A 26976-nucleotide genomic window follows, 5' to 3' on the forward strand; every position below is an offset into this window, starting at 1 on the left:
TTGTATAATAAAAGGAATTTTGCATATGGCTAGCAAACATCCATCAGTTGTACTCCTAGTCAAGATGTGGGCAAATAGCACAAGAGTAAATATATCTCTTTCAATTGTTTCCTAGCAAACAAGCAAATCAAGTATTGGAACCTTGTGTAAATGGCAAGAGTTGCCATGGATTTTTATTAAAAGGAGATTGAAAAATTTATGTCAGCTTCCCCATGAATTCACAGGTTTTCCTGTAGAGTAACTGACTTTTAAAATAAAACACCAGAAAACCGATTCTCCAAATGTAACTCATGAAAGAGAGCCCATTTTATATCCCAATTTTATTTACCTTTTCTGAATAGTCACAACATTAATCTACTGGGGATAATCTAGTTAGTCTATTTGAAATTCCATTTATTTTTTTCTATTGATATGCATGTGTTACACTTGTATATGATACAGAATTTCCAGTGTTGTTTTAAAGGACTCAGGTAAAAAAAAAAAATGAGAAGCATGATCTACAATTTCAAACAAACCTAGGACAAATTCATAATTTCCAAAATAGTATAGTTTTCTACTTTGTTCCAAAGAAATGAATGATGTTATCATTGATGCAAAAATTCCAGCACAACTGTTATTTTTTTCTTTCTGAATTCATACAGTCTTGAACTATTACAGAATCCACTCAGAGCCATCTAGTTTTATGTATAATGAAAATGGAGGGAGGAAGTCATCTCATTTCATGGACTTGTAGGGCAGTATACTTTGGTTCAGTGTCAAAAGTATACTTTACAAATTTAACTTTTAACAAATTTTACACTTGTAATTTGTCTGCCCAGAAGACATCCTGGGTAATGTACTGGTCTTTGAAATTTGTTACCAACTAACAGACCAAAACTCTCTAAGGTATGTCAGCTTCCGTCATGGAAACCAACAAAGACTTAATTGACCATGTCAATGAGTTCTAAAAATATGAAAGATGGCCACATTTTCTCTAACATAATGGAACTTCTAATAAGACAATTTATGAAAGACCTTCCTATTAGGCTAAGATGAGTAAACCAAGAAGTCTCCCCCATTACATCCCTTCAACTATACACTTACACAATAGGGTTACAGAATGGCTATGTATTTTCAATTCTTCTCTCCCTTCACATAACAAATGAAATAAAATAAATGTAGTATAAAATTATACATTCTGTAATAACTTAGGAAAAAAGTACATACATGTTTAAGGCCTTTAAATATTTATAAGACTATCCTATAGAACTGAAAAACAAAAATGTTAAAATGACTACAAAAATGTGGGAAGAAACTGATCTAAGAAATTGTTTGAATGGGACAACTATAAGCAAATATTATAAATTTGATACCAAGGAAAATGAACAATTCTATTAACAGACTGAACAGATATATAAGCATCCAAACAGTCACTGGGAGCGAGCAAGGGACAGTCTATTAAAATGGTAGAAAGGACAGTTAAAAAAAATTACTAGAAGAAATCTTAAGTGAATAACTCTCAAGCTAAGAAATCAGAAACCCACATGCATCCCTGGCGATTTTTTTGAAACCAACGGCTACCTACATACTTGACTGCTCACTGCTGATTTCTGTAAAGGGAAAAAGTAAATATAAACATGAAAGAAAAAGCCCACTTAATAAAACCCCACAAAAACCAAAAGGGAGAGTACTCCAGAAGTACAAACTAGCATATAATGAAAATGGAAATTCAGTTCTAACTACTACCTATGTAACTGACAGAGAGCTGTAGTAGTATGTTAGCCTTGGGGAAACATGTCAGCTTGTCTATACATTCTTATATGATTGATGTATTCAGATAACTATTACTTGCCAACAATAATTATTATCAATGGATATATATTTCCATTCCCTTAACAAAAGCAATGTTAAGATGTTAAAACATGTAGGCTTTCAGAGCTCCAAGATTAAGATACAAATAAAATGGTCTCAGTCTACACCATGCCAGAGAAGAAGTTCGCAAAGGAAATGTCAATAAAGCCAGGTGCAGTCCCACCAGCCAACGAACACAGGACTGGACCCAGGAACATATCCATGGCAGGAGGCCAGTGCACTTGGCAGACTTTCAGAAACAAGAAAAGCAGTCACATTTGAAGCCAAGAGCCCAAAAGGTGAGTGTCTCTGACATCACCGGGAAACACCAACTCTTCAGATGGCAACTCCAAATTCTCTTAGCAAGTGCAATTTTACAAGTTGAACACAGTTCAAATCTGACAAAATCTTCATGACATAGAAGTTCATGTCTGACTTTTTAAAAGTCTTGGTTTCAAGAAGAGGCCAATTATGAGCCATGAAATCCTTTGGAAATAAGACTCTGCAGTGCCTCTTGTGAGCGGTATAAAAATCTCCCTTCAAGATCACCTCAGGAATTAAGTTTCTGTGCAGATGTTTGATGTAACCAGGCGTGAGGATCACTTGATTTATCCTTTGTTAATGGGTTACCTACAAAGGAAGAAGAAAAGATAATCATTTTATAACAGTCTATATGATCTTAAAACTCCAAATACAATTTAGTATTAGAAGAATTCAAAATGTTGGTATTTGTTTTTTTTTTTAAGATTTTATTTGTTTATTCATGAAAGAGAGAGGCAGAGACACAGGCAGAGGGAGAAGCAGGCTCCATGCAGGGAGCCTGATGTGGGACTCAATCCTGGGTCTCGATCACACCCGGGGCTGAAGGTGCTAAACCACTGAACCACCCGGGCTGCCCAGTGGTATTTGTTTTATCAAATGTTGAATTTTAAAGGACTACCAGATTCTAGTGTTGCCACTTTAGAAAAGACATCAGTGTTCTCTATCCTTTCACGGTATTTTTAGAGCTACTTGCACAACTATCCAACAAATGACTACAACTATGACCAGGAAGATCTTGTGATGCTACCTGTCTCAAATCCAAACGATGGTTCTGGAATCTTTGTCCTTTGTACAGGCATGGAAGACATAATCCAGAGATCATAAAGACATTATGCCAGACTTCAGTAAAGAAAGACCTTTGTTCATGGGAATACAATCAGACCCCGTCTTCAAGAAAGTCCTTGGGCATTAGCTCCATAAAACCCATTCTTGAAATAGTTTAAAACTTGAGTGCTTATTTGACTCAATTCTATTTCAGAAAAATTATTCATGAGGAAAAAATGTGGGGAGAAAAACAATGTACAATATTTTACCAAGGTTTAAATATTCCAAAAATTCTCAAAAAAAGTTGATTAATGCTATTATAAATATTATTAAGGGAGATTATCACTGGCTTTTCACACCTACTCAAGTCCAAAGAATGTGTATGGGAAAAAATAGTTAACCTCTAGAGTACCTGATACCTTCTATCTATATATACATAAGGGGAGATGATAGATGGCTATACAGAAAGAGAGATTTCTGCTGCACCAGTGAATTCCTAGGTATACTCTAAATTCAAGGCACTTAGAGTTGCATGACTATTCTTGTCAAGAAATGGTTACAACAAATAGTGCATTCTTGAAAGTTACTGTGGATACTTTGGTTTTATTCCATTAAATCATATAATTACTCATCCTTTCATAAAACATTTACAGAAAGACTGTTTTTGTTTTTTTGATCAATTATGAAAAAGAAACATTAAGCAAAATAATCTAGCTCCGGCTCTACTACAGCTAGTCTCAAATTATACTACAAAAGGAAGCTATAAATTCAAAGAAAAGTTGTTTCTGCATGGAGGCGACCATCTTATTTATGTCTCTTTGGTCAGTTGTCCTGTCCAAGGAAGGAGCCTCTGCTTACATATTTAAAGCTTCTTACTCCCATGCACAAATTCCTCCCCTGGGAGGAATGGAACTGAGGATGGAAGGATACAAATACAGAAAGGGCCTGCTCACCCCCAGAGATGCTGGGAGCAGGGGCTCTCTTAGATAGGGTAACAGTCTCATTTTCAATTTGTCTTCCTCTTAGTGGTCATTTTATAGATATTCTCTGAATGGCTCCCAGTCTGAGGGTTAGCGTTAAGAACAACGTGGAGAGTAAATATGAATGTTTCGACAGACGTTATGTCCCAGGTTGCCCATAGAGATAGCTAATCATTGTGGAAAATACAAAAACTTTATGATAAACTTTCTTGATGCATACTGACTTAACCTAATCTTTGACTGCCATTGCCTGAGCAAGATCCCGTTGCCTTTTCTGAAGATTCTCCTCTTAGTAGGAAGACTTATAAACATTATAAGGGATTATATTTCCAAAACTATGCTAGGTAAAGAGAGGAACTGAGAAAGCACAAATGGGTTAGCCCCGGCAAGGACTCAGCATAGGCAACTGGAAGGACATGGTGTAGTGATCCCACAAGAGCCAGTGGCCTGTCCTCCTGTGTCATTTGGAGCCCCGATTCTAAGTAATCTCTTTGTGGGTACAGTAGATGCATTCTTCTATCTTTATTCCAAGCTAAATATTTCATCCTGCTAGTTTATATAAAGCTGGGGAGGGATTCTCTCAACTATTCATATATTAAAGCTTTGTTTTTATGAAAATTTTAAAAAGACACATTTACAGTACAACACCAAAGGTTTATATTATAGAACACATTTTTCCTCCATCTCAGTAAACATACATGTCTACACATAAACACAATGCCTATCCTAAGCGTATCACAAACCTACATTTTTTATGCTATCACCTAAAATAATTGTTAGAATATAGAAAGTTAAATATGACTAAAAGAATTCTCTAAATAAGCATAGGTCAAAACTTGAGTAAATGACTTCTCATTCCAGCTTTATACAATATTCCCAGTTTATTAATCCTAAAAACATCCTAGCACATTTTATGAGATGAAGATAGGCCTTCAGTGGACTATTTTAGATTTCATTTTTGTAAATTACTCCGATCAATTCATTGTGGTTTGGCATGTGGAGTTCTAGATTAAGGTCGGTGTGGCAGTAATAGCAGTCACAGTGGAAAGGGGATAGTCCTGTTATCTTCATAGGGGTTGCTGTGAGGCTCAACTATGATAATGTCTGTGAAAACACTTAGTATAATAAAGGTTTTACAAGTTTTTTTCAATGCACAAAGCTTTAACAAGAGAACCACTAAAAAGTACAACGAGAGGGCCACACGAACAGATATTTAATCAAAGTAGAGAACTACTCTTAAAGAATTCAAACAAAGGCTAAGTAATCATTTGTCCTTTTCTTTTTTTTTTTCACTTGTCCTTTTCAATGTGATACAGATATGAGCATGTATGGGCCTGTGTCAGCACCCTCCCTGACAACCTCCACCGTTGTATCAAATGAAATGGCAAAACCAAAGACTTGAAAACATAAGGATGATTCTGAATGTAGGTACATTATCACCAATGTAATTTGCCTAATACAGAAGAGGCAGCAATATTGAAGATGAAATTGTCTAAAATGTAATGCAAAAATAACAAACACTTCTTTGATTTACCTGCCTATTGAGTTCAAGTTACTCAAGTCAAAATTCTGGCATGCTACTCGGAAAACAAGCACCATTTTCTCCTTTCCTGATATGCAAGGGTTGTTTAAGTGATATGTTTAAAAATGTTGCTCTCATCTAAACGTGATTTTTAATATACCACATTAAGCACTGCCTTATTTTTAGAACTTAGATATCACTCTCTTTCACTCAAGCCATATCTTTTGGAGGAGGCCAAATAGTAAAAAGTGTTAGCTTGTAAAGACGATTTTCAGCAAGTTTTCAGTAACTAAAAGCAGGAGGTTGCCATAAAACCATCTTTACAAGATAGGAAAAGCATTTGTTACCATGAATGTACTGTCTTTTGGTTCTGAGGGCAGTAGATATAAAATACTGCCTGAGAGAGAGAGAGAAATGTCCTATGATAATTATAGTTACGCCTGGAGTTTCATACGTTTTAATCACCACCTCAGTGAATTCGCCTTTCCAAAGGCAGTGTTTCACACAGCTGTTCCTTTTTATGTAAATCTTATTTGTGTGTGCCGCACACCAGTCAATTCAACAAGTAAAAATACTTGACAGCTGAACACATGCAAAAGGTAATCAGAATGATGGCAGCTTTTCTAGTTAGTAGCTCAAAGCTATCTTGGTAATGACCCACAAGGATGGCGCTACCCTGCTAATATTAAACAAAAAGCAAGAATTCTTTCAGAATTATCCCCTTATTTTAGCCCATTTATTTCTCTCAGTCTAACAAATCTATTATAGTATCCTGATTTGATTTCTCAAAAATTTGTGCTAAAATCACAACCCTTAAGTCTGTTCATCAATTTAATTAGAGAAAACAAAACAAGGTAATGGCATACATGACCTTAGTTAAATGTGAAATGAAATAACTATTTTATACTGGTTTTATTTTATACTTTGAACATTATGAAGTATCCTTTGCCTATCTTCTAGTTAAGATAAATTAGAAAAGCTAAAAAGGAAATTCAAGACTCTATCTTGTCCCCAAGTGTAATAGATGATTTTATAAAGTTCTTAAATTAATTACATTCATGGAGTCAGTAATTCCCTTTTCCCCCACTCAAGCCCTGATGCCTGAGTTATCAGTGGGAGGCAACACATTATGATGAGAGGCATTGACAGTGTGGGTGGGCTCCGCCGGCACACAGCCTGGGTTCAGATCTCTTCCTTAGCATGTTCTCACACTGTGGGGCTGAGTAAGTTATTTGAACTCCCTAAGCCTAGTCTTCCCCAAGGGTAATACGAGAATGGTGTAATTAGACCCCATGCCTTTGCTATTGCGGTTAAATCAGATAATCCTTTGAAAGTGTCCAGGTAAATGCTTTTTAAATAATAACTGGTGATAGTAGCAGTAATTCCCAAACACTACACAAAAGGCGATACCTAGGATAAGTATTGGGGTGGTGGGGCATTACTGCCTGTTTCTTTATAAGTATTGATTTAATTGTTGGTGTCTTATAGAAACTGATCCTGCAATTATTCATTTCATATTCTTACTAATCATAAACATCCTTTCAATCAAGAGGAAAGCACCTCTTTTTGGGCCTACTTTAGGAGTGAGACTCTTTTCAGATTAAGGGATATAGAGTAGTGGTTAAAAAGAATGTACCTGAAGCCAGTTCTGCTGATAACTCATTGTGTGACCTTGAGTAAAAGAGGATAGTATCAGTACCAATATCATAGGGTTGTATGAGCTGAAGAGCAAATAAGTTAGTAGGCCAAGTGCTTTGAACAGTGCTAGGTATGTAATAAACACTATGTAAATGGTAACTATTATTATTCATATATAAACATATATATGTGTGTATATAAATATATATTTATATATAAATATATAAATATATAAATATATATATATATATGTATGTGCCTGGAGAGCTAGAAATGTGTGTGTGTGTGTGTGTGTGTATATATACACACACACACACACATTTCTAGCCCTCTGAATACACTGAATTCCTAGGCTTTGCCCCTTAATTTTTCTGATCATATATTACTGGTGTTTATGGATACACAATCCATTCTTTTTCATTCTTATGTTGTCTTTTTAATGGACCAGCAGCCATCAGACTTTGCATACAGTACAAATATCTAGGAAATTAGCACTCCACTTAAAAAATAAATGTGACATAATTATACCGAAACAAAATGCAGATTTGTAAATGTCCTTATTCATTATTGATGATTCCTCTGATACTCTTTCACTTTGAGTTCTAGCTCATATTCCAGATTTTTTTTTAAATCCCAGTTTTTCAGTTTGCCAGTCTATATAAATTTGTGAAATCACTGCCAAATTTCCATAGCATCAATGTGAATCTTATCATTTTAGCTTAATTAAAAAAAAACACAACATTTTCTCCAGTGTGGCCATTAAAATCTTGTTATGAGGAACTACTGAGCAATATTTACATTCCTGTAAATATAAAATGGGTCATATATACACAATAATGGAACAGACAATGCTTTATGAACAAATCAACTTCATAAAAACATGTTGAATTTACAGTAAATAGCCATGTTATTAGATAAAATTTTTGGACTGATGAACAATATTTAAACAGTTGGAAGGCAAGGAAAAAGATGTGGCAATCTTTCCAAAAGGTGGTAGCTTTAAATGCAGCGCATGCCCAGTCTTTATAATGCAGCTGCTTACTGACATCACAACAGGCATCATGTCAACCTAACATTCTGATAAACAAATTTAATTTGATAAAGTAAAAGGAGATCTAGAATACCTTTATCATCTTAATTTGAATGAACATTGCCTTGCCTGGAGTATAACTGCCACTTTACTGCAGATACATTTTTTTAATACGGCTCTTACAAGTACATGAATTAAGCTCTTGCCTTAGTTTTTGTGTATTGAAAGTGCAATTAAAACACCGTTACTCCGCAGTAGCAGGTTTTCTCATTTACACAAGGAGAAAAGCTGCCACTGAGCTGGTCATAACTATGTGAATGCACTTATCCTATCTTAAAGCAACTTATATAATGATGTATTACAAAATGAAAGACACCTGTCGATCTAGAATAATCATTCAAGTCTAGTTGCCAGGTAGCTTTTAGGTATAGATGAAGCACTGTAAGGCAGTGACATGAATCATCTTCATAAATCCACCTACCTACATAAAAAAAAAAGTAAGGCTGTATTTTACTTTCTTGGTGATGGAGGTGATTCTATAGCCATGAAAACTGTCAGGTTTTCATGCCACAGTTTACTTTTCTTCCTGGGAATGTCTGGTGCTGGCTTGGCCTGAACATTTATTTTAACACTTGAGGCACCAAAAGCCATCTGTGTAATACTTCTGCTAGGGTCAACATTTCTACTGAATGACCTTGTTATCTGTCCTATAAATACTCTAAAAATCTAACAGCCTTGGGTGATTGGGAGGATAGTCATTTCAAACAACAGAGAGCATTGCCATACCTAACTGGTTGTATTTAGGTATAACGCAGTGTGGATACCAGTGTGGAAGCAGAAAATATCACCCAATCTATACTTCCAGAGAGAACCAAAACAGCAAACATGACTGAAGAATGGTAGCCTTATTCTGGTAAGAGTTTTATACTAGTGTTACTACCCTCTAGTCTTAGCACATTGGACACGTGACTTAAAAATCTCTGAATCTCCAGTGAGTCGGCCGAGTGAGTCTGTTGGACTCTGTGCTTCTAATTCCCTTCTATCCCCAAACTGCTCTGACTCTTCTTAAGAAGCACTAACTCCAAATGGGATAAAACTTTACTCTGATTACCTAAATTCACTGGTGGTATAACCACTGTGTAGACTTCCTTTTTCTAAGAAGCCTACTCGTTATATTAGAATGCAAAACTAGTAAGCTTTTACCACAAATACAACATCTGTCAAAGGCTTTCAGCTTCCTATGTTGTGTAAATGAAGATCTTGACTGGAAATGAATCTTTTGAACAGATGGACCTGCACTATTTCTTGGAACTCTGAAAGCTCTACAGTGCTCCTGCCATGACTCTTCTATGTGACTCATGAAAGCAGATGACTGTTTGCCTTGCTGTTTATGCACATTCATCTACTCAGAACTGATTCTGTCCGGATGACATTCACTGATAACACAATAAAACATTCCCTGATTTCTCTTTGGGTAGTTGATAAATTCTTTTGGGACACTAAGGAAGTCTACAACTTTCCTTCTCCTGGCCCCTGTTCACAACCTGTGTTTATTCCCGGTGGAAAATGACCCCCCAAATTAAGGTAATTCTAAAAGACAACAGTATAATGGGATTTAGTTATATTTTGCTTGAAGAGATTGAAAAGCCCTTAAAATGGGAAAACAATTATTTTGAATACTTGGAGGAAATCTGAGTAGACTTAAAAAAATAATAGCATTTCATATACCAGCATAGTTCATACATTTTTAGAGACGGTTGAGATTTTGAACTCAATTGGAAGGTACTTTACCTGCCAAATTTGATGCTAGGTTCATTTCTTTAGACTCACCTCTAATTTATAAAGGAGTAATTTGAATTGATGATAGTTTTTATCCACTTTCAACATAAAGACTTACTTTAGAAGTTTAAATCTCTTCAAATATCGCACTTCTCAAGAACTTCAGCCTCACACATATGAGGGCGTGCAGAGGTAAGCAGTACAATTAGTACTCCAAAGGTGAAGTTAAGAGAAGTAGAGTTGGGAAGAAGGGCTGAAATGCAGAAAAAATCTCCCTAGTAGTCTAGAGATTGATAAGAGCAACATTTTCTCTGTACTTCCTGGATGGTTTGAGTTACAAATGCAAATGGCTGTTAGTCATGACCTTTCCTTGCGACACCTGTCTGAATAAAGAATATGTGGCTGTCACTTGGGGAGAAGAAATTGGTGTAACTTGTACCAAACTAGTTCTATGCCTGAAGTAGCACATGTGCTCCCCCCACCATCTCTGTCCTTTTCCATAATATTACATTTAGAGCTGATCCTTCTGTATATGGTAAATCTTTGGAAAAAATATGCCTTCTGTAAATTGCAAACCTAGAATATATTTTCTGAAAAACAGTCTAATACAGTCCGTTATGTTTAATATACTGGTGCTTTTGCTTTTTCCCTTCTATTTCTCAGTTATATTTTTCCCTGAATTGTTTCTGATCTTGGCTTTGGGATTTTTTTTTAGAATAATAGTCACACTTCTGTAATTTCAAATTCCCAAAGTTGATCAAAATATGAATCTCTAGCTATTTCTATTTACTTAGATGCTAGTTTGATGTAGCTGATTCAATTATATGGCAATTAAATATATAAAGATTGGACCAGTAGGTAAGAATACAATCTTCACTTGGTTTATGAAGATTCAGTGAAAGCCTGATGGCTCAGTACTTTTCATGCTAATTTCCACATTAAATAGGCAGGTTGAACACTGACAGTGGTCCACTAATACACCCAAAGTTTTGTATTATCCATTTCCTATTCTTGGCAAAACAATGTCCACTGAGGGGCCATCATGGGTGACAATATTAGATCCACCTCTTTGTGGCAGATTTATTTGTGGACCTCATTAGTTCAAAGAGTGATGCCCCTCCCCCATTATTTCTATAAAAGATAGTTCAATGCCTTTCTTTACTGACAACTGAGACAGATCTTTGCCTTCTGAATCCTAAAGCTGTCCAAAGTTCATCTTTCCTCCTGAAGTCAGGAGTACCTAGAATGCTAATAGTAACTATAGGAAAGAGTAGGTAACAGTTAATCCTGTGACACAATGTACACTCCTGCTCTGTGAGATATGAACCAAGATGAGAGCTCATTTTGGGGGATGTTTTGAATCTTTATTCCTCAATGAAACGTCTGTCCCTTCCTTGGAAGGGACAAACACTAGAATCCGGCCAACACTAGAATTTGCCACACTCATGCTCCAATTGGGAGCCAGAAGTTTTGTGAGTGTGGGAAAATTAAAAAAAAAAAATTGTCATCAGGCACAGCAGAAACGTTCTCTTTCTACTTCTCCATTCGAACCTGAAGAGTTTTACACGTTTGCCTAAGGAATAAACACATGTCAGGTACTCGACTATTGAACAGATGATTACAAGAAGCAAACCTGGGCAAAAGGGAACATGTCAACCAACATAAAGGGACAGAGAAACAATAACTTCCTTTATGTCCATAAAAGTTCACAATGGAGATAGGTCTGCATCCCTCCTAAAGGATTACAAGCTCTTAGAACTTTTTATTATTTCAGGAAAACATTCATAAATGAGACCTAAAATAAAAAGCTTTTATAAGAAATTGATACAAAAATCATAAGAATTTCTTGTCAATATTTGGGAATAATTTTGCACAAACTTAGTAAATACAAAAGTTCATTAAAATCAAGGGAGAAGGTATATAGAAATCCCATACATGATCCTTTTGACGTAAAAGAATTCTACAAATAGTATTACGTAGTATGATTCAATTACAATTCAAATACTTATTTAATATTTGCTACCTTAACCATTCATAGGCTTTCCTGAATATCCATGTCTACAGTAATTTGTGATTTTGTTACAGCATGAACCTGAATCATACACAATTTAATGATGATAAGTGGGGCCAAGTCATTTAACCCATGTATCGGTCATAGGCATTCACAAGCCAGCTTTGTTATTCTCTGCTCATCAACTATGTAATCCTCATTAAGTCTGAATGGGATCCACGACATTTATAGACTTTCAAAGCTTTTCTTTAGAGTCTCTTTCCCAAAGTACTCCAGAGATATAAAACCTGTAGTATTTGAATTTCAAATATTTGAATAATTTAATATTTGACACTATAACATGAATAACAATAAATAATAAAATCATATGAAGGAGAGGCTAGTAATTTAGAATCAGACAATAGAAGGTTTTGATTATACAAATCAAAGGTAAAACATTTCCTACATAAATTTGAGAGCTGAGGATAGTTAAACCAATAGCAGAGGAAAAATTAACCGTGTTATGATATGAAAAACTATCTCCCAATTTTGATGTAGAAAATATATCTCCTAATTTTTTAAAAAATTGCCCTTTGAGTAATAAGTACAAACCCCTTGTCCCCATTATGACTAGATCTTTCCCTACCTAACCAGAAAATGTAAGATTAAAATGACGGTCTGAGAAAGAATGAAACTTTTGAATTCTGGTTACCATGATCACTTGATTTTATCCAGCTAAGTCACAGCTGGTGCAGTCATACAAAGTAGGTTAGTGTCATGACTTGCCAGAGACACGTGACAAAGGATGAAGCTGGAGAAAATTTAGAGGAGATTCATATCAACCCACCTACCTTCCCAACCCCTTCAGAGACAGACTCTAATCATATCTATTTAACACTCATAGGCCTTGATATGCCCATTCAGATCTCCTTACCTCTGTATACATTTTACCTTTGCCTGAAAACTCTTCTTTCAAACCTCAGAACAAATGTTACCACTTCATAATTCATAAGCCTTTGTGATTCATCCAGTCAGCACTCTGTCCATATGTCTAAGATCTATCTTGTCATATTATGATTATTTTATTAATCTCTTTGTTTCTTGCACTAAACTATGATGTATTGGAAAAAAAAGATAATAGCATACATTTTCTCTCCTCAGTGTCAAGCAGCATTCCAGGCTCAATAGATGATACCTAATAGCTATTAAATTGCAAAACTGAAATGATGGGTAGGTGGGTGGATGGATAAATAGACAAATGAAGGACTGAATAGAAGAGGAAAGTGATACACAACTTCACAAGAAGGAAACCCGGAGCTACTATTTGGATTCTCTGAATTGCTAGGGGAACAATTAAGTGACCCTAAAGGTCAGTTCCTCCATTTTAATTTTTTTAGGATTATTCCCATGATTCTGTGGCTTCAGAATTTGAAATTATAGATACATATGGGTCCTGACATCAGTTTCACATTCGCACCTCGGATATTTAAATTTATTCTCATTTGGAAAAGGTCTGATTTTTAAAACAAAATTAATTCATGAAAATAATATTGCGAAAAGATAATAGCAATGTGTGATGCTTTAATTGGTATTAGGCTAACCACTTGGGATGTAGAAAATGTCCAAATAGATACATCAAGGTTGATTCTGGCATACTCATTACAGTTAACATTTCAGTTAGAAATTATCCTAACTTTTTTTAAATGCACTTCTCTCTTGAGTAATTTCCATACTGCTGCTTAACACTGTCAGGAAAATTTTTTCATGAAATATTCCGTAGTGACAGTTATCCTACACCTAAGGATTACATGCTCACTTGACATCAGCTATGGTGGTATAAATGAAACACCAGCAAATTTCTTAGAACAAAGTAAATAAATACTACAATGATTGATTCACCCCCAAAATAATACTGTGTACATCACCTCTCTCTCTCTTATATATTGATTATATACTCTATGTCTAGTTCCCTCCCACCATTTTTTTTTTCAAATATAGAGGCTAGTATTTTAAAAGGCAAAGAGAAGTTAACTTTGCTTAGCAAAATGCAGCCAACTCCATTTTCTGGTCGAGATTAGAATGCCAAAGACAGTTTGATCCTTCTCCTTGGGGAAACCTGGAACCCTCCTCACCTCTCAGATCATAATTGCTGGCATCAATAGACAACTGAGTGCACGTTTCTCTTCTCTTGTAACCCTCAAAATTATTCTTTGAGACTATCCCCATTTACTACTTAACAGTTAATAGGCCTTGTTATTAATTACTATTATCTTGAATTTACAGTTGAAGCTGAAGTTCAGAGAAATTAAGTAAAACTTCTAGATGATGCATCTAAGCAGTAAGTGATAGTCTGGGGACTGAGATCCTCATTCTGGGGCTTCAAACCTAGTGAGATAGGTCCTGCAGGTCTGATTCTTGCATTCATTCACTTGACTAATATTGACTGAGCACATACTAAGTAGCAGGCACTGTCCTAAGTGTGGAAAAAAAAAATCACTACCCCTATGAACTGACAATCTAGAGAGGCAGACAAACAAAAGACACAATAATTTAAAGTTTCAAATATGTCAAGCCATGCCAGGAGAAAAGTAGAGTCAAGGGGAAGAGTGGGGGGGATCCCTGGGTGGCTCAGCAGTTTGGTGCCTGCCTTCAGCCCAGGGCCTGATCCTGGAGTCCTGGGATCAAGTCCCGCGTCAGGCTCCCGGCATGGAATCTGCTTCTCCTTCTGCCTGTGTCTCTGCCTCTCTCTCTCCCAATGTCTATCATGAATGAATAAATAAAATCTTTAAAAAGCGGGGAGAGGGAAGAGTGGGGTTTGGGGGTAGTTAGCATAGACAGGGAAGATCTGCTCAGTAATGAGACTTCAGTAAAAGCCTATAGCAGCAGCGAGAGTCCGTCAAGGTAATGGCTGGGGGAAGAGCATTTTAGACAGTGGGAACATGTGCCAATGACCTGAGGCGAGAAAGGAGGGGTAGTGTGGTGGCAGTGGAGCACACAAGGAGAGAATAGTAGATGAGGTTGCAGAGATTATTCATTCATCAATTTCTTTGTTCAATAAATGTTGCTGCTTCCATGTTACCTACTGAGGATGGGGCAAAGCAGATATGGTCCTTGTTCTCATGTGGGCATACAAATGGGAACTAGAAACACACATAGTGCACACCTTCCTCCTTCCAAAAGGCTTATTCCTGGAAGTCAGAACTGGATAGAGCCTAAATGAATATTAGGGACCTCAATAACCTTTTTTTTTTTTTTTTTTTTAAAGCTCTGGAAGCCACTGTTCTTTCTTTCAGGCAATGAGATTTGCAAAGTTTTACAAAAGAAGAGCATAGGGAGCCAGTCTGTGTGTGTACAGGAAGCAAAGGTTTTTTTCCAGCAAATGTTTTCAGATGGCTGTTGGCAAAAAAATTCCTCAATGCAGGACTTAAATTCACCTATAACCTAACTAGGTTGAGACATCCCCTAGTAAAGAAAATCTTGTAAAAGAAGGCCACTCTTCCCTCCACTGTAACATTTAGCTTTTCTGTTGAAGGGATGTCTTCTCCCCAAACTATTCAGCTGTTCTTGGGATAAAAAAGTTCAGGAAAAATGTGAGGTCAGTCATGAGAAAAATACCATATCTTGGTATCATATTTAGATTGAGTCTTATTTCCAAACTACTTGCCTCTAATGCTCAAAATGTAAGTTCATTGTTACTTACACTTAGGGTTACTCTATTTTTCAGTTTGAGTCCCGGTCCTGATTCACACTTGACTTCCTGTTGGGTCTATCTTGGAAATACGTGCTATGGACAATAAATTGTATCTTCATCCATATAGGGTAATTATCCCTACTGTAGAAATTTGATTTTTGGTAAACAACTGCTGAATGTTGAAATCTTAATGCTATGAGTGATTCTCTAACACAAGAACGTCAGCCACTGTGATTGGCAAAAAATTAAACCTATCTTGAAGCATAAAACATTTCTGAAATCCATTAAATCACATCAAGTTGCTAATAAATTTTTAAGGCTGGCATTGAGAAAGGGTTCCTAGATATAGCCCTGTACTAACTTCTTCAACTTTTCCATCATAAAAATGAGACATTGAGGTTGTAATGTTAAAGACTGACTATAATATTATCAGTTCCTATTGTAATCCAAGGTCATGAACTCAAAATCAAATTAAAGTCATGGCACACACTATTACCTTTGAGATAGAAGATTCATTATAACCAAGAGGTCAAAATAGACTTCTTACAAAATCTAGATCTATTTTAAAATACTAATACTCCCTTAAGTATAGAGTTCATTCACTGGATATTTTTTGTTATTTCTATTACATAATGAAGAATTATAATGGCATTTTCCTAATTTTGCCTAAAATTGAAAAATGATCATTGTGAATTTCAATTTCCCCTAAATTTTTTTCTCTTTACCAGGAATAATTAAAAGTTGGCTAAGAGGTAGTGTACCCTACATATATTTAACATTCACCTACTGATGATGATTAACAAAATAATGAATTAAAGATTTTCAGAGAAATCAGAGGCAGTAACTAATAAGTAACAGTTAAAAGCATGGGTTAAGACTATCATCGAGCCATAGGCTTCTTCTGACTTGGGTACTAACTAAGTGTATGGCCCTGTTATTTCACTACAAAAAACCTGTTTCCTTTCCTATACATGGAGATGGTCCCTATCTCATCACACTACACTGAAGGTTAAATGAAATAATGCCTGTAATGAGAATACAATAAATGCTAACTCTTAAACACCTACAACAGTACATTAAAATAAATATTTTCAAAGGCAGAAGTTTATATACTAAGAATATTTTTACTATTCCATTGTTATTATAAAATATTAACTCTAATTATATGAGGCATTAAGTATGGATCATTTGTGGCTTTCTGATACTAAGGTTGTCCCTTCCAAAGCTATACATTTCTTGTGCAAAGTCTGTTTTATTTTCAAAGGTCATACTAGAGTCAGGATAAGTTATAAAGAAGGCAGGGCATATTATGCACATAAGGTCTAACACAATTTTTGTCTTTCCTAAGAGCAAAAGCTTATATATATAACACATTTTGTTTGAAATGTACTGAGGTTAAAAAAAATCACTTAGGTTTTATTTGTTATTCCATAAATAGGAATTATTAGCCTCTGCTAATTGCTGAATATCTATAAACACTTTCAGCATCAGTTTCTACTTGGTGTTTTTGTGATTTAGTAAGAACATTAATGCTGTATTAGTAATGGCAAAATGGGCAAGAGTAGCTCAGCATTCAATAAAACAATCCTTTACTGCTTGTACCAACTACTCCAAGTTAACCTCATCTTAAATTGCCATAGGCAAACAAGTACAAAAAACTTAAAATGAAAAAAAAAAACCAAAAACCCACAAACCTAGCATATAAACCCTGGCACAACACTTCCCTCTCTCAAGTGAATAAAACCTTTTAACCATTAAAGGAAACTTCCTTTGGAGATTATCTTTGAATTGTGCCAATGGATGTAGACTACCAGTTGAGTAAATAACAATAATTGCAATGTTCAGGGGAAAAAAAATTGCCTACTCACTTCAAAGCTCTGATAAGTCCTCAAAAGTCCTATTTTCTGGTGGCTGTAAAGGAGAAACCGTTTCTGCAGGAGCAGAAATGGAGGTGATAAAGGAAGTCTTGAGCTATCTCTATATTAGTACTTATTTAATAAGACTGACCACTTGGAATAATAATGTTCCTGTTTGAGTTCGGAAAAAGCTGGCCCATTTTATGAGCCTATTGACAACTTTCTTGATTAATGTACTTTACTTACCAAGTATATACAGCCCTTACCCATGAATAGGAAATATTTTATATTTCCATACAAATATTAACTCATTTAATCAATAGAGGGGACCTATGTGGTGGACATGCTATTATCTCAGTCCCACAGATGTGCAAACTGAGGAGTATGGATCTAACTTGCCCGAGGCCACCAGCTAATCAGTGGCAGAGCTGAGATGTGAACCCAAGTAATCTGACTCTAGAGATTGGTTTCTTAATCCTTACACCATCCTTGAAGATATTCTTAAGAGAACACAGCAGCCATTTCTCATTGAGGCAAATAGGACCCATTGTAAGAATAGACCAACAGCTCCTGGCAGTGCATCCACTGTGAGTGATTAAGGCAAAGCTAATACAACTGCTGGAAACATTCTGGAGTCTTAGAGCAATTTTTTTTTCATGTAAAAGTCTTCATAAACACAGATTATTACTGCCTTCCCAAGGAACAACACTTTCTTGCATATTTATTAGACTACATCACCAGGCATACCAGCTCTAGACTATGTTTCCAATGACTAGTTTCTTAGCTTTTTATATGTGGTAGGACTAACGAATGAGGTTATTTTCTTCGGTGTAATAATGGTTTCTGTTGTTGCTGTTCTTAGAAAAAATGTGTATGTTAGGCATGGATGATTTAGAATGATAACTTTTCAAATTACTTGTCTTGAATATATTCCCAAAAGACTTCCCTTTCTTTCCTAACTGATCTTCAGTTATTTCATAATAATAACTTCAGTATATTCCATAATAAGAGGTATGTAACCTGAGGAGGTAGGTCAGAAAAAATACATTAAATTTCCACTGTAGATGGGACAAGACAATATACATAAGAAGTGGCATCTCCATTCAGCACAAAAATTGTGACTATATCTGTCTTTGATATCTAGTTTCTAATATAATGACTGGCATTGAAGAGATGTTCGATAAAGCTTAGCAAATTCAGATTCAGGTATGATTTTGTTCTATCTCCATTGACAGGTACAACACACAGAGTTCAAAAAACCTCCAAATCTCAAAGACAACCTACAGAATGGGAGAAGATATTTACAAATGACATATCAGATAAAGGGCTAGTTTCCAAGATCTATAAAGAACTTATTAAACTCAACACCAAAGAAACAAACAATCCAATCATGAAATGGGCAAAAGACATGAACAGAAATCTCACAGAGGAAGACATAGACATGGCCAACATGCATATGAGAAAATGCTCTGCATCACTTGCCATCAGGGAAATACAAATCAAAACTACAATGAGATACCACCTCACACCAGTGAGAATGGGGAAAATTAACAAGGCAGGAAACAACAAATGTTGGAGAGGATGCGGAGAAAAGGGAACCCTCTTACACTGTTGGTGGGAATGTGAACTGGTGCAGCCACTCTGGAAAACTGTGTGGAGGTTCCTCAAACAGTTAAAAATATACCTGCCCTATGACCCAGCAATTGCACTGTTGGGGATTTACCCCAAAGATACAAATGCAATGAAATGCCGGGACACCTGCACCCCGATGTTTATAGCAGCAATGGCCACGATAGCCAAACTGTGGAAGGAGCCTCGGTGTACAACGAAAGATGATGGATAAAGAAGATGTGGTTTATGTATACAACGGAATATTCCTCAGCTATTAGAAATGCCAAATACCCACCATTTGCTTCAACGTGGATGGAACTGGAGGGTATTATGCTGAGTGAAGTAAGTCAGTCGGAGAAGGACAAACATTATATGTTCTCATTCAATTGGGGAATATAAATAATAGTGAAAGGGAATATAAGGGAAGGGAGAAGAAATGTGTGGGAAATATCAGAAGGGGAGACAGAACGTAAAGACTGCTAACTCTGGGAAACGAACTAGGGGTGGTAGAAGGGGAGGAGGGCGGGGGGTGGGAGTGAATGGGTGACGGGCACTGGGTGTTATTCTGTATGTTAGTAAATTGAACACCAATAAAAAATAAATTAAAAAAAAATAAAGAGTAAACCTTTATATTTTATTTAAAGGACAGTTCTCATTAGGAGACTTCTTTTTTTTTTCTTTTTCTTTTTCTTTTTTCTTTTTTTTTTTTTTTCTTGGCAAAAGACATATGCTCCCTTGGGCAAAATTTGAAGCCTCCATGATTTCCCTACCGTTTGTTCTCTGGATTAAAGGGAAAAGTGGACAGAGGTAATATGAAAAAATTCTGTGCTCCAACAGTGTCATTATTTATACATACCAGCAGTGCAACTCCTGTGATCTTCCTGTAGGAAGTGTGCTTATCGTGATATTTCTTGGTGTTCACCAAAGTGACATGTATACCGTGTTCTCAATGCTTGATAAGTGACTAACGTGAGTGAGAATGCTCAATGTTATATTATTAATATGAACAAGATCTTGTTATAATTATTAAAAAAAAAAAACCTCCAAATTTATACACAGATTTCCAAACTTGCAGGCATTTAAAAAAAAATCCCCTAGCCATATAAAAAGATTCTGCTTCTTTTTAAAAAAATCTTAATTTTTATTGATATAATTGACATAACACATTAGTTTCGGGTGCACAACGTGATTTAATATTTGTGTACACTGCAAAATAATTACAAGGATCACCATGTAATTCAAAATGTTTTTGGATGATAGAAGAGGAGGAGGACGGGGGTTGGGAGTGAATGGGTGACGGGCACTGGGTGTTATTCTGTATGTTAGTAAATTGAACACCAATAAAAAATAAATTAAAAAAAATGTTTTTGGATGGGATGATAACTTTTAAGATTTAGTCTCTTAGCAGTTTTTAAATAGGTAATACTGTATTGTAAACTATAGTCACCATGCTGTACTTAACGTCCCAGTGACTTAATTATGCTATAACTGGAAGGGTGTGCATTTTGACACCCTACACCCGTTTGGTCCACCTCCAACACAATCTGTTCTCTAGAAGCTTGGTGCTCTGGGGTTATTTTTGTTTTGATTTCTTTTGTTTATATTCCACATATAAGAGATATCATATAGTATTTGTCTTTCTACACCTGACTTATTTAACATAATGCCCTCTAGGTCCATCCATGTTGCTGCAGATGGCAAGAATTCCTTCTTTTTTCTGGCTGGAAATATTCCACTATATATACACACATATACATATATATGTAACAGATTTTCTCTTTTTTTAAGTTTTTATTTTAATTCAAATTAACATAGTGTTACATTAGTTTCAGAGGTACAATATACTGAATCAGTCAGCAATTCTATATATCAACTGGTGCTCATTACAACATGTGCACTCCTTAATCCCCATCACATATTTCACCCATCCCCCAACTTACCTCCCCTCTGGTAACCATCAATTTGTTCTCTAAATATAATTAAGAGTCTGTTTCTTGGTTTGTCTCTCTCTCTTGTTCCCCCCCCCTTTGCTCATTTGTTTTGTATCTTAAATTCCACATGATCTAATATATTGTTGAGAACTTTGGTGTCTGTGCTCATGAGGGATATTGGCCTATAGTTCTCTTTTAGTGCCATCTTGTTTTGGTATCAGGTAAATGCTGGCCTCATAGAACGAATTTGGAAGTTTTCTTTCCTTTTCTATGTTTTGGGAACAGAATAGATATTAACTCTTCTTTACATGTTTGCTGGAATTCACCCATGAAGCCAATCTGCCAGGAAAAAAAAACAAGCTGGCACCTAAGAGGTAGAATAAGTCATAGGGAGAGTATGAAGATGGTGCTGGCCAGTTTTCATCCCCAGAAAGTATTCCAGTGGACTTTTAAATGTGTATGTTAAATGAGAGGCCTGCCCCTCAGGCCAACACTTTAATTTCACTTAAAGTCTGAGCATGATCTGCTGCCTCTGAGCAGGGCCCTGGGGCAGATGAGTCCAAGTACACAAGCCCTTTAAGAGATATTTCCCAATTTATCACAGCTTTGTAGGTCTTATGAACAATAGTTCCATTGCTTTTCAAAGCTCGATCTTCTGGCAGTTTGTCTCTTAAAAGACAAACTTAAAAGTTTGAATCTTAAAAATTATTGTGTCCAATATGAGGTTCCAACCCTTTGCTCCTCAGGGAAAAGCTCCAAGGCTTTGAGTACTCTCCCAATCATGGGCTGCTGGACCAGGGCTGGCGTTTATAGTGAGATTGTGTCCCTGTCTCTCCTACCCATTTTATGTGTAGGGGTTGCTCAGCCAGCCTTAAAGTTTTGTTTAAAAAAACTGTTCCAAAAAATAATAATAATAAAATAAAAAAATAAAAAAACTGTTCCCTAAAAAAATAAGACAAATGGAGAGGGAAACAAACCATAAGAGACTCTCAACTATAGGAAACAAACTGAGGGCTGTTGGAGGGGAGGTGGATGGGGTGATAGAATAACTGGGTGATGGGCATTAAGGAGGGCACTTGAAGTAATGAACACTGGGTTTTGTATGCAACTGATAAATCACTAAATTCTACCTCTGAAACTAATAATACAGGATATGTTAATTAAATTGAACTTAAATAAAAAATTTTACAAAAGAAACTGTACCATATATAGCTATAGACTTGGTGTGTCCATGGAAGGATCTTTCTATGTTGCCATCTTGATCCAGAACCCCTAAAGAAAGAGTTCATTTTTGAACCCACTGCAGTTGGGTATATCCATAGTCGTTTTGACCAAGAATTGTGGCCATATTTGTTGTTTCAGGGCTGCTTATATAATTGCTAGTGCATACCCCTCCAGAATTATCTTTCCTTCTATCATGATAACCAACAACATACCAGACCATGTCTGCACATCACTCTTAGTTATAGAAAGAGGTCAACCCAGAATGGACACTTTGAGGTCACCTATGATGAGGATATATCCTGAGTAGGATATAAATCCTTGTTGTTTTAAATTACTGATATTTGAAGCTTTGTTTTTTTCCTTTTTAGCCTCGTCTAATACAGAGACCATCCCATCAGATCATGAGCGGGAAAGTCTCCTGGGAAGACTATGTCTTACTCATATATGTATCCCAGGGTTTAGTATAGACCCTGAGACATAGCAGATATTCAGTATTATTATTTTTTAAAGATTTTATTTATTTATTCATGAGAGACACAGAGAGGCAGAGACACAGGCAGAGGAAGAAGCAGGCTCCCTGTAGGGAGCCCAATGCGAGACTCAATCCCGGGTCTCCAGGATCATGCCCTGGGCTGAAAGCAGGCGCTAAGCTGCTGAGCCACCTGGGCTGCCCTCAATATTATTTTAATAACTGAAAAAAATATCTTTAATCCTTATCAAGACAGCATCAAAATGAGGGCCAATACCTAAAATTTTAGGGAACGGTTTTCTATAATCCATAGAAATTGAGTCTAATGCTTATCTTAGAAACCTGATCAAGAGGAGTTATTATATGAGTACCTAAAACAGAGTCAATGACTTGCAATTATAAATTTTGTATAGACCATCCATTAAGCAAATACAACGATTGACAATTGAAAGTCATAGAGAAAAGGTTACTTAAGTGATTTCACTGCATTTTGAGTCTCCAGAGATTCTCACTTACTTAATATTGGTGCAATGGTTATAACTCTGCATGCCTAGGTCTTGTTCAAGATGTCTTTATGTCTGATGAAGATCAGATACATAAGACTTTTTGCCTTGTTTTCGTCTTAGTATAAAAGTTCCTCCCTGTGGATGTACCGTACAGCAGATGGATCTTGATGAATGGTATTGTTTCCCCTGTGAAAGCTGCCAATTCCTCACATAATACCTTGTAAAAACTACTACCATCATTTTATCTGGCTTCTAACTACAGAGATGTCTTCACTTTTATTAGTGGATCTAGTTCTTTAGCCCTTGTAATTGTACATGGATGATTATACATGTGCATGGTATTAAACAACCACAGTAATTCTTCTAAGAATATCAACTATGCAGTCATAACATTTGAAGAACAAATGATAGTCATGTCAGTATTAGTCAGAACTTCCTGAGAAAATATTCCAGAAGATATATTTACATTGTAATGGTTACATGGCACCTAGAATTGTTACACTTCTTATGAAACAATATATTTAATTGGAAATAGTATAAACTTTGGAATTAGATTTATGTTTGACCTTTGTCAGTTACTAATTATGTAGCTTTAAGAGAGTTAATTTCTTGGGGCCTCTTTTTCTGATCTGTACTAAGGAATAATAAGACTTACAATGCCAGTGGGTAATTATTAGAAATATTTTGTTTAGATGATATATAGCATAGTACCTGGCACAAGTTGTCACTCATCAAAAGACTTATTATCAATGTGATTGCTGTCTTATACCTTCTATCCTTTTTTAAATACTGTTGCAAATAAAATACCCAAGTGTGTTAGGACATAGGAGGTCCGCCTTTTGTTCTATTCAGGTCTTTGATTGGATGAGGTCCACTCACATTATGGAGGAAAATCTGCTCTACTCAAAGTTTACCAATTTAAACGCAAATGACACCAAAAAAACACCCTCACAGAAATATCTAGAATAACGTTTAGTCAAATATCTGGGCATTATGGCCAAGACAAATTGATATAGAAGATTAACCATCATACCAATGAATTCCTTCCCCTTGACTTTGACTTTCTGAACATACAATCCCCATACTTTACCACCTTGTGAATAAACAAGATTATTTGATGATTAAACAACAGCTATAATACTTGTTGAACTGCTCTCTAGTGGAACTTGAATGAGACTCTCCAAGGATGACCTTTCCTCTTATAAAACCTATTAAGAGGTAGCAGACATCTGCATTTTGAACAGGGATTAGTCTATTTTCATGATTGGTTTACACAGCTCCTATTTTTACTAGAGAAAAAAAGAGAAAAGAAGGTAAATGCTCTGGAGAATCTGGTATTCCCATTTCAAAGCAAACGGTATGTGAAATCATCAGCAAGACTCAACAAGATTGCCATATATCTCATAAGCACTGGACGGCATCACTAGGACCCTATCCTCATTTTAGCAGAACTCACCCAGGAGCACTTTGGAAGTGCACAGCATTCTCTGTTAGCATTCACCATGAGACAAAGTTGGTATACATTTGCGAGGATGAGGCTGAAAGAACCACAGTAAAGAAGAAATCAAAGAATGAGATTAGGTTTATAAGGCCTGTGGGACCTTGACAACATCATAGCACAGCAACCATGAGTGGCTACGCTGGAGGAAAATGGTGAATTAAAAATGACCTGATCCTTCCTGACAGTGTCTTCATCTTTCTATAAACTCAGTAAATTCAGAAAGGCTGAACCCTTAGTGAGAGGTTACTGGTACTATCAAAAATAATTCTACCCTAGATTTTTTTTTTTTAGTCCACTGATAACACTTTCATGTTAAGAAACCTTTGGTACCATAGAGCAACATGATACAGTTTCACTGAATAGGGTCTCCTACTTAACTACTACGTAGGTGAAATGTCAATTTGCCAAATTTAACATTAACAGCTTTTATCCTAATCCTGTTCCTAAGGAATTCCCTTACAGCTCCTAGAAGAAATCTTCAAAGTTAAAATGTGGAGGCAGATAGTTCACATCTATGTTATATATATATATGCAAGGGTGCTCCCAACAAGTTGATTTCATTCGTGAAATTTAATCTCAAACAGTGGTTGACTGTCTGCCAGACATTTGCCTTCAGTAATCTCACGAATCGATCATATGTTGTAATTGAAGTTGGAGGTTGAGATTTCTAATCATGATACCTGTTTAAATTTTTCTGTCAGCCAAAGTGTCTGTGGAGAATATTCAATTTTATTTCTTTCAAGATAGCATAAAAGCATCTCAGTATATGAATCCTAGAAACAATCTGACCACATCAACTCTCCCCACAATTATTCCAACAGCCCTTTCAAGAATAGGTTATTTTAAAGTTGCAAAGTACAGATTGTATTCAATTATCTTCAAACATCCTTTGAAAATGAATTTACACTGTCTGGTATTACTAAGTCTGTCTCTCACTCCTATTCTCTTCGCAGTCCTGTTAAAAGAAAACCAGGTACTATGAGGTGAAGGTAAAAAATGTTTGTCACCAGAAGAGAATAAGCAATAAAGGTAAAGTAGTCAACAGTAAACAGAACCTCAACAGAATAGCCCTTTATTGACTTTGGGCTAATCCTACCATAAATCATGGAAAGCCAACATTGCTACTTAATATAGAAGCAAAACCCAGTAACACAAAACCACAAGAGCTGAGGGTACTTTCAACAGCTAAATAACTCTGATCTTGAAAAAGTTCAGTATTAAATATTATGAGAAACGGAATTCCCTAGTTTACTATGAATAATAAAAATTCTTGTTTCTTTGTTCTAATTTGGTAATTTTAGTTTTATATCTTTTCAAATGAATGATTTCTAATATAAATGATTTTTGAAAGTGTTCTATAAGCTTAAAGCAGTATTAAATGTGTACAATTAGGTTCCAATATTCTTATTTGAAGGTCACAATTTTAAGGTATTTTTTCATTTAATTAGTTATTACTATGGCCCCCCACACAAAATTCTTCTTTACCTCTCTTCTAGCTCATATTTTGTCACTGGTAGAAAACTTTAAAATCACTTAATTGTCTAATCCAAAAAGCTTTGTTTTCTTATGATGGTATACCATCAACTATGAGTCAGTTGTGCCTTGAACATCATGAACATCATATTTTGATCGTGCTTAGTCACTATATATTAAGGAGACAAACTGAGTAAATTGGCGTTGAGTGGCATCAAAATCTGCTCTCTTTGAGTTTTAGGAGGACTATGGACCATGCAATACTAAACTGCCAACATACTCCTATGACACTCATACAAATCTTTGCTCTGCCAATTTTTTTTAAAAGATTTTATTTATTCATGAGAGACAGAGAGAGAGAGAGAGACACAGGCAGAGGGCTCCATGCAGGGAGCCCGATGTGGGACTCGATCTCAGATCCCAGGATCATGCTCAACCACTGAGCCACCCAGGGGCCCTGTTCTACCAATTCTGTACATGACAGTGATTTTGTCTATGAGCTCCTGGACAGCAAAGGGCTACGATTTTTTAAAATTTGCCTCGCCCAAGCCTCCCACAGTATCAAGCACATGGCTACATCTTGGACATTCAATTTATCTTTACAGAGTGAATAAACAAATAAATAGACTAGTTACCCTTAAATGGAGTTTAATTCTCCTATTCTTGTTTTAAGATTTATTTACTTATTTGAGAGAGAGAGAGAGAGAGAGAGAGAGAGAGAACAAGATGGCAGGGGGGAGAGAATCTGAAGCAGACTCCCTGCTGAGCATGGAGCCCACATGGCTTGATCTCACTGACCCTAACCAAGTACTCTTGGAAGCTTAAAGGACTGCACCAATCAGGTGCCCCTATTCTTATT

At 36.0% G+C, this 26976-nt stretch overlaps 1 protein-coding gene and 1 long non-coding RNA gene across 3 annotated transcripts in view; one reads left to right on the plus strand and one right to left on the minus strand.

Annotated features, from left to right (window-relative positions):
• Positions 1-302: 302 nt before the first annotated feature.
• TAFA2 (TAFA chemokine like family member 2) overlaps positions 303-26976 on the minus strand; it is a 448530-nt gene continuing 421856 nt past the window's right edge. For both annotated transcript variants that reach the window (XM_038549855.1, XM_038549856.1), the window contains exon 5: positions 303-2460. In XM_038549855.1, the coding sequence (XP_038405783.1) occupies positions 2449-2460 (12 nt within the window). In that variant the 3' untranslated portion in view covers positions 303-2448. The remainder of the gene's footprint in view (positions 2461-26976) is intronic.
• LOC119873581 lies at positions 5213-9609 on the plus strand. Its single transcript, XR_005365318.1, has 3 exons — positions 5213-5320; positions 8891-8999; positions 9374-9609. It is a non-coding gene; the product is annotated as an uncharacterized LOC119873581 (long non-coding RNA).

Source organism: Canis lupus, chromosome 10, assembly GCF_011100685.1.
Source record: "Canis lupus familiaris isolate Mischka breed German Shepherd chromosome 10, alternate assembly UU_Cfam_GSD_1.0, whole genome shotgun sequence".
Lineage (NCBI taxonomy): Eukaryota > Metazoa > Chordata > Mammalia > Carnivora > Canidae > Canis > Canis lupus.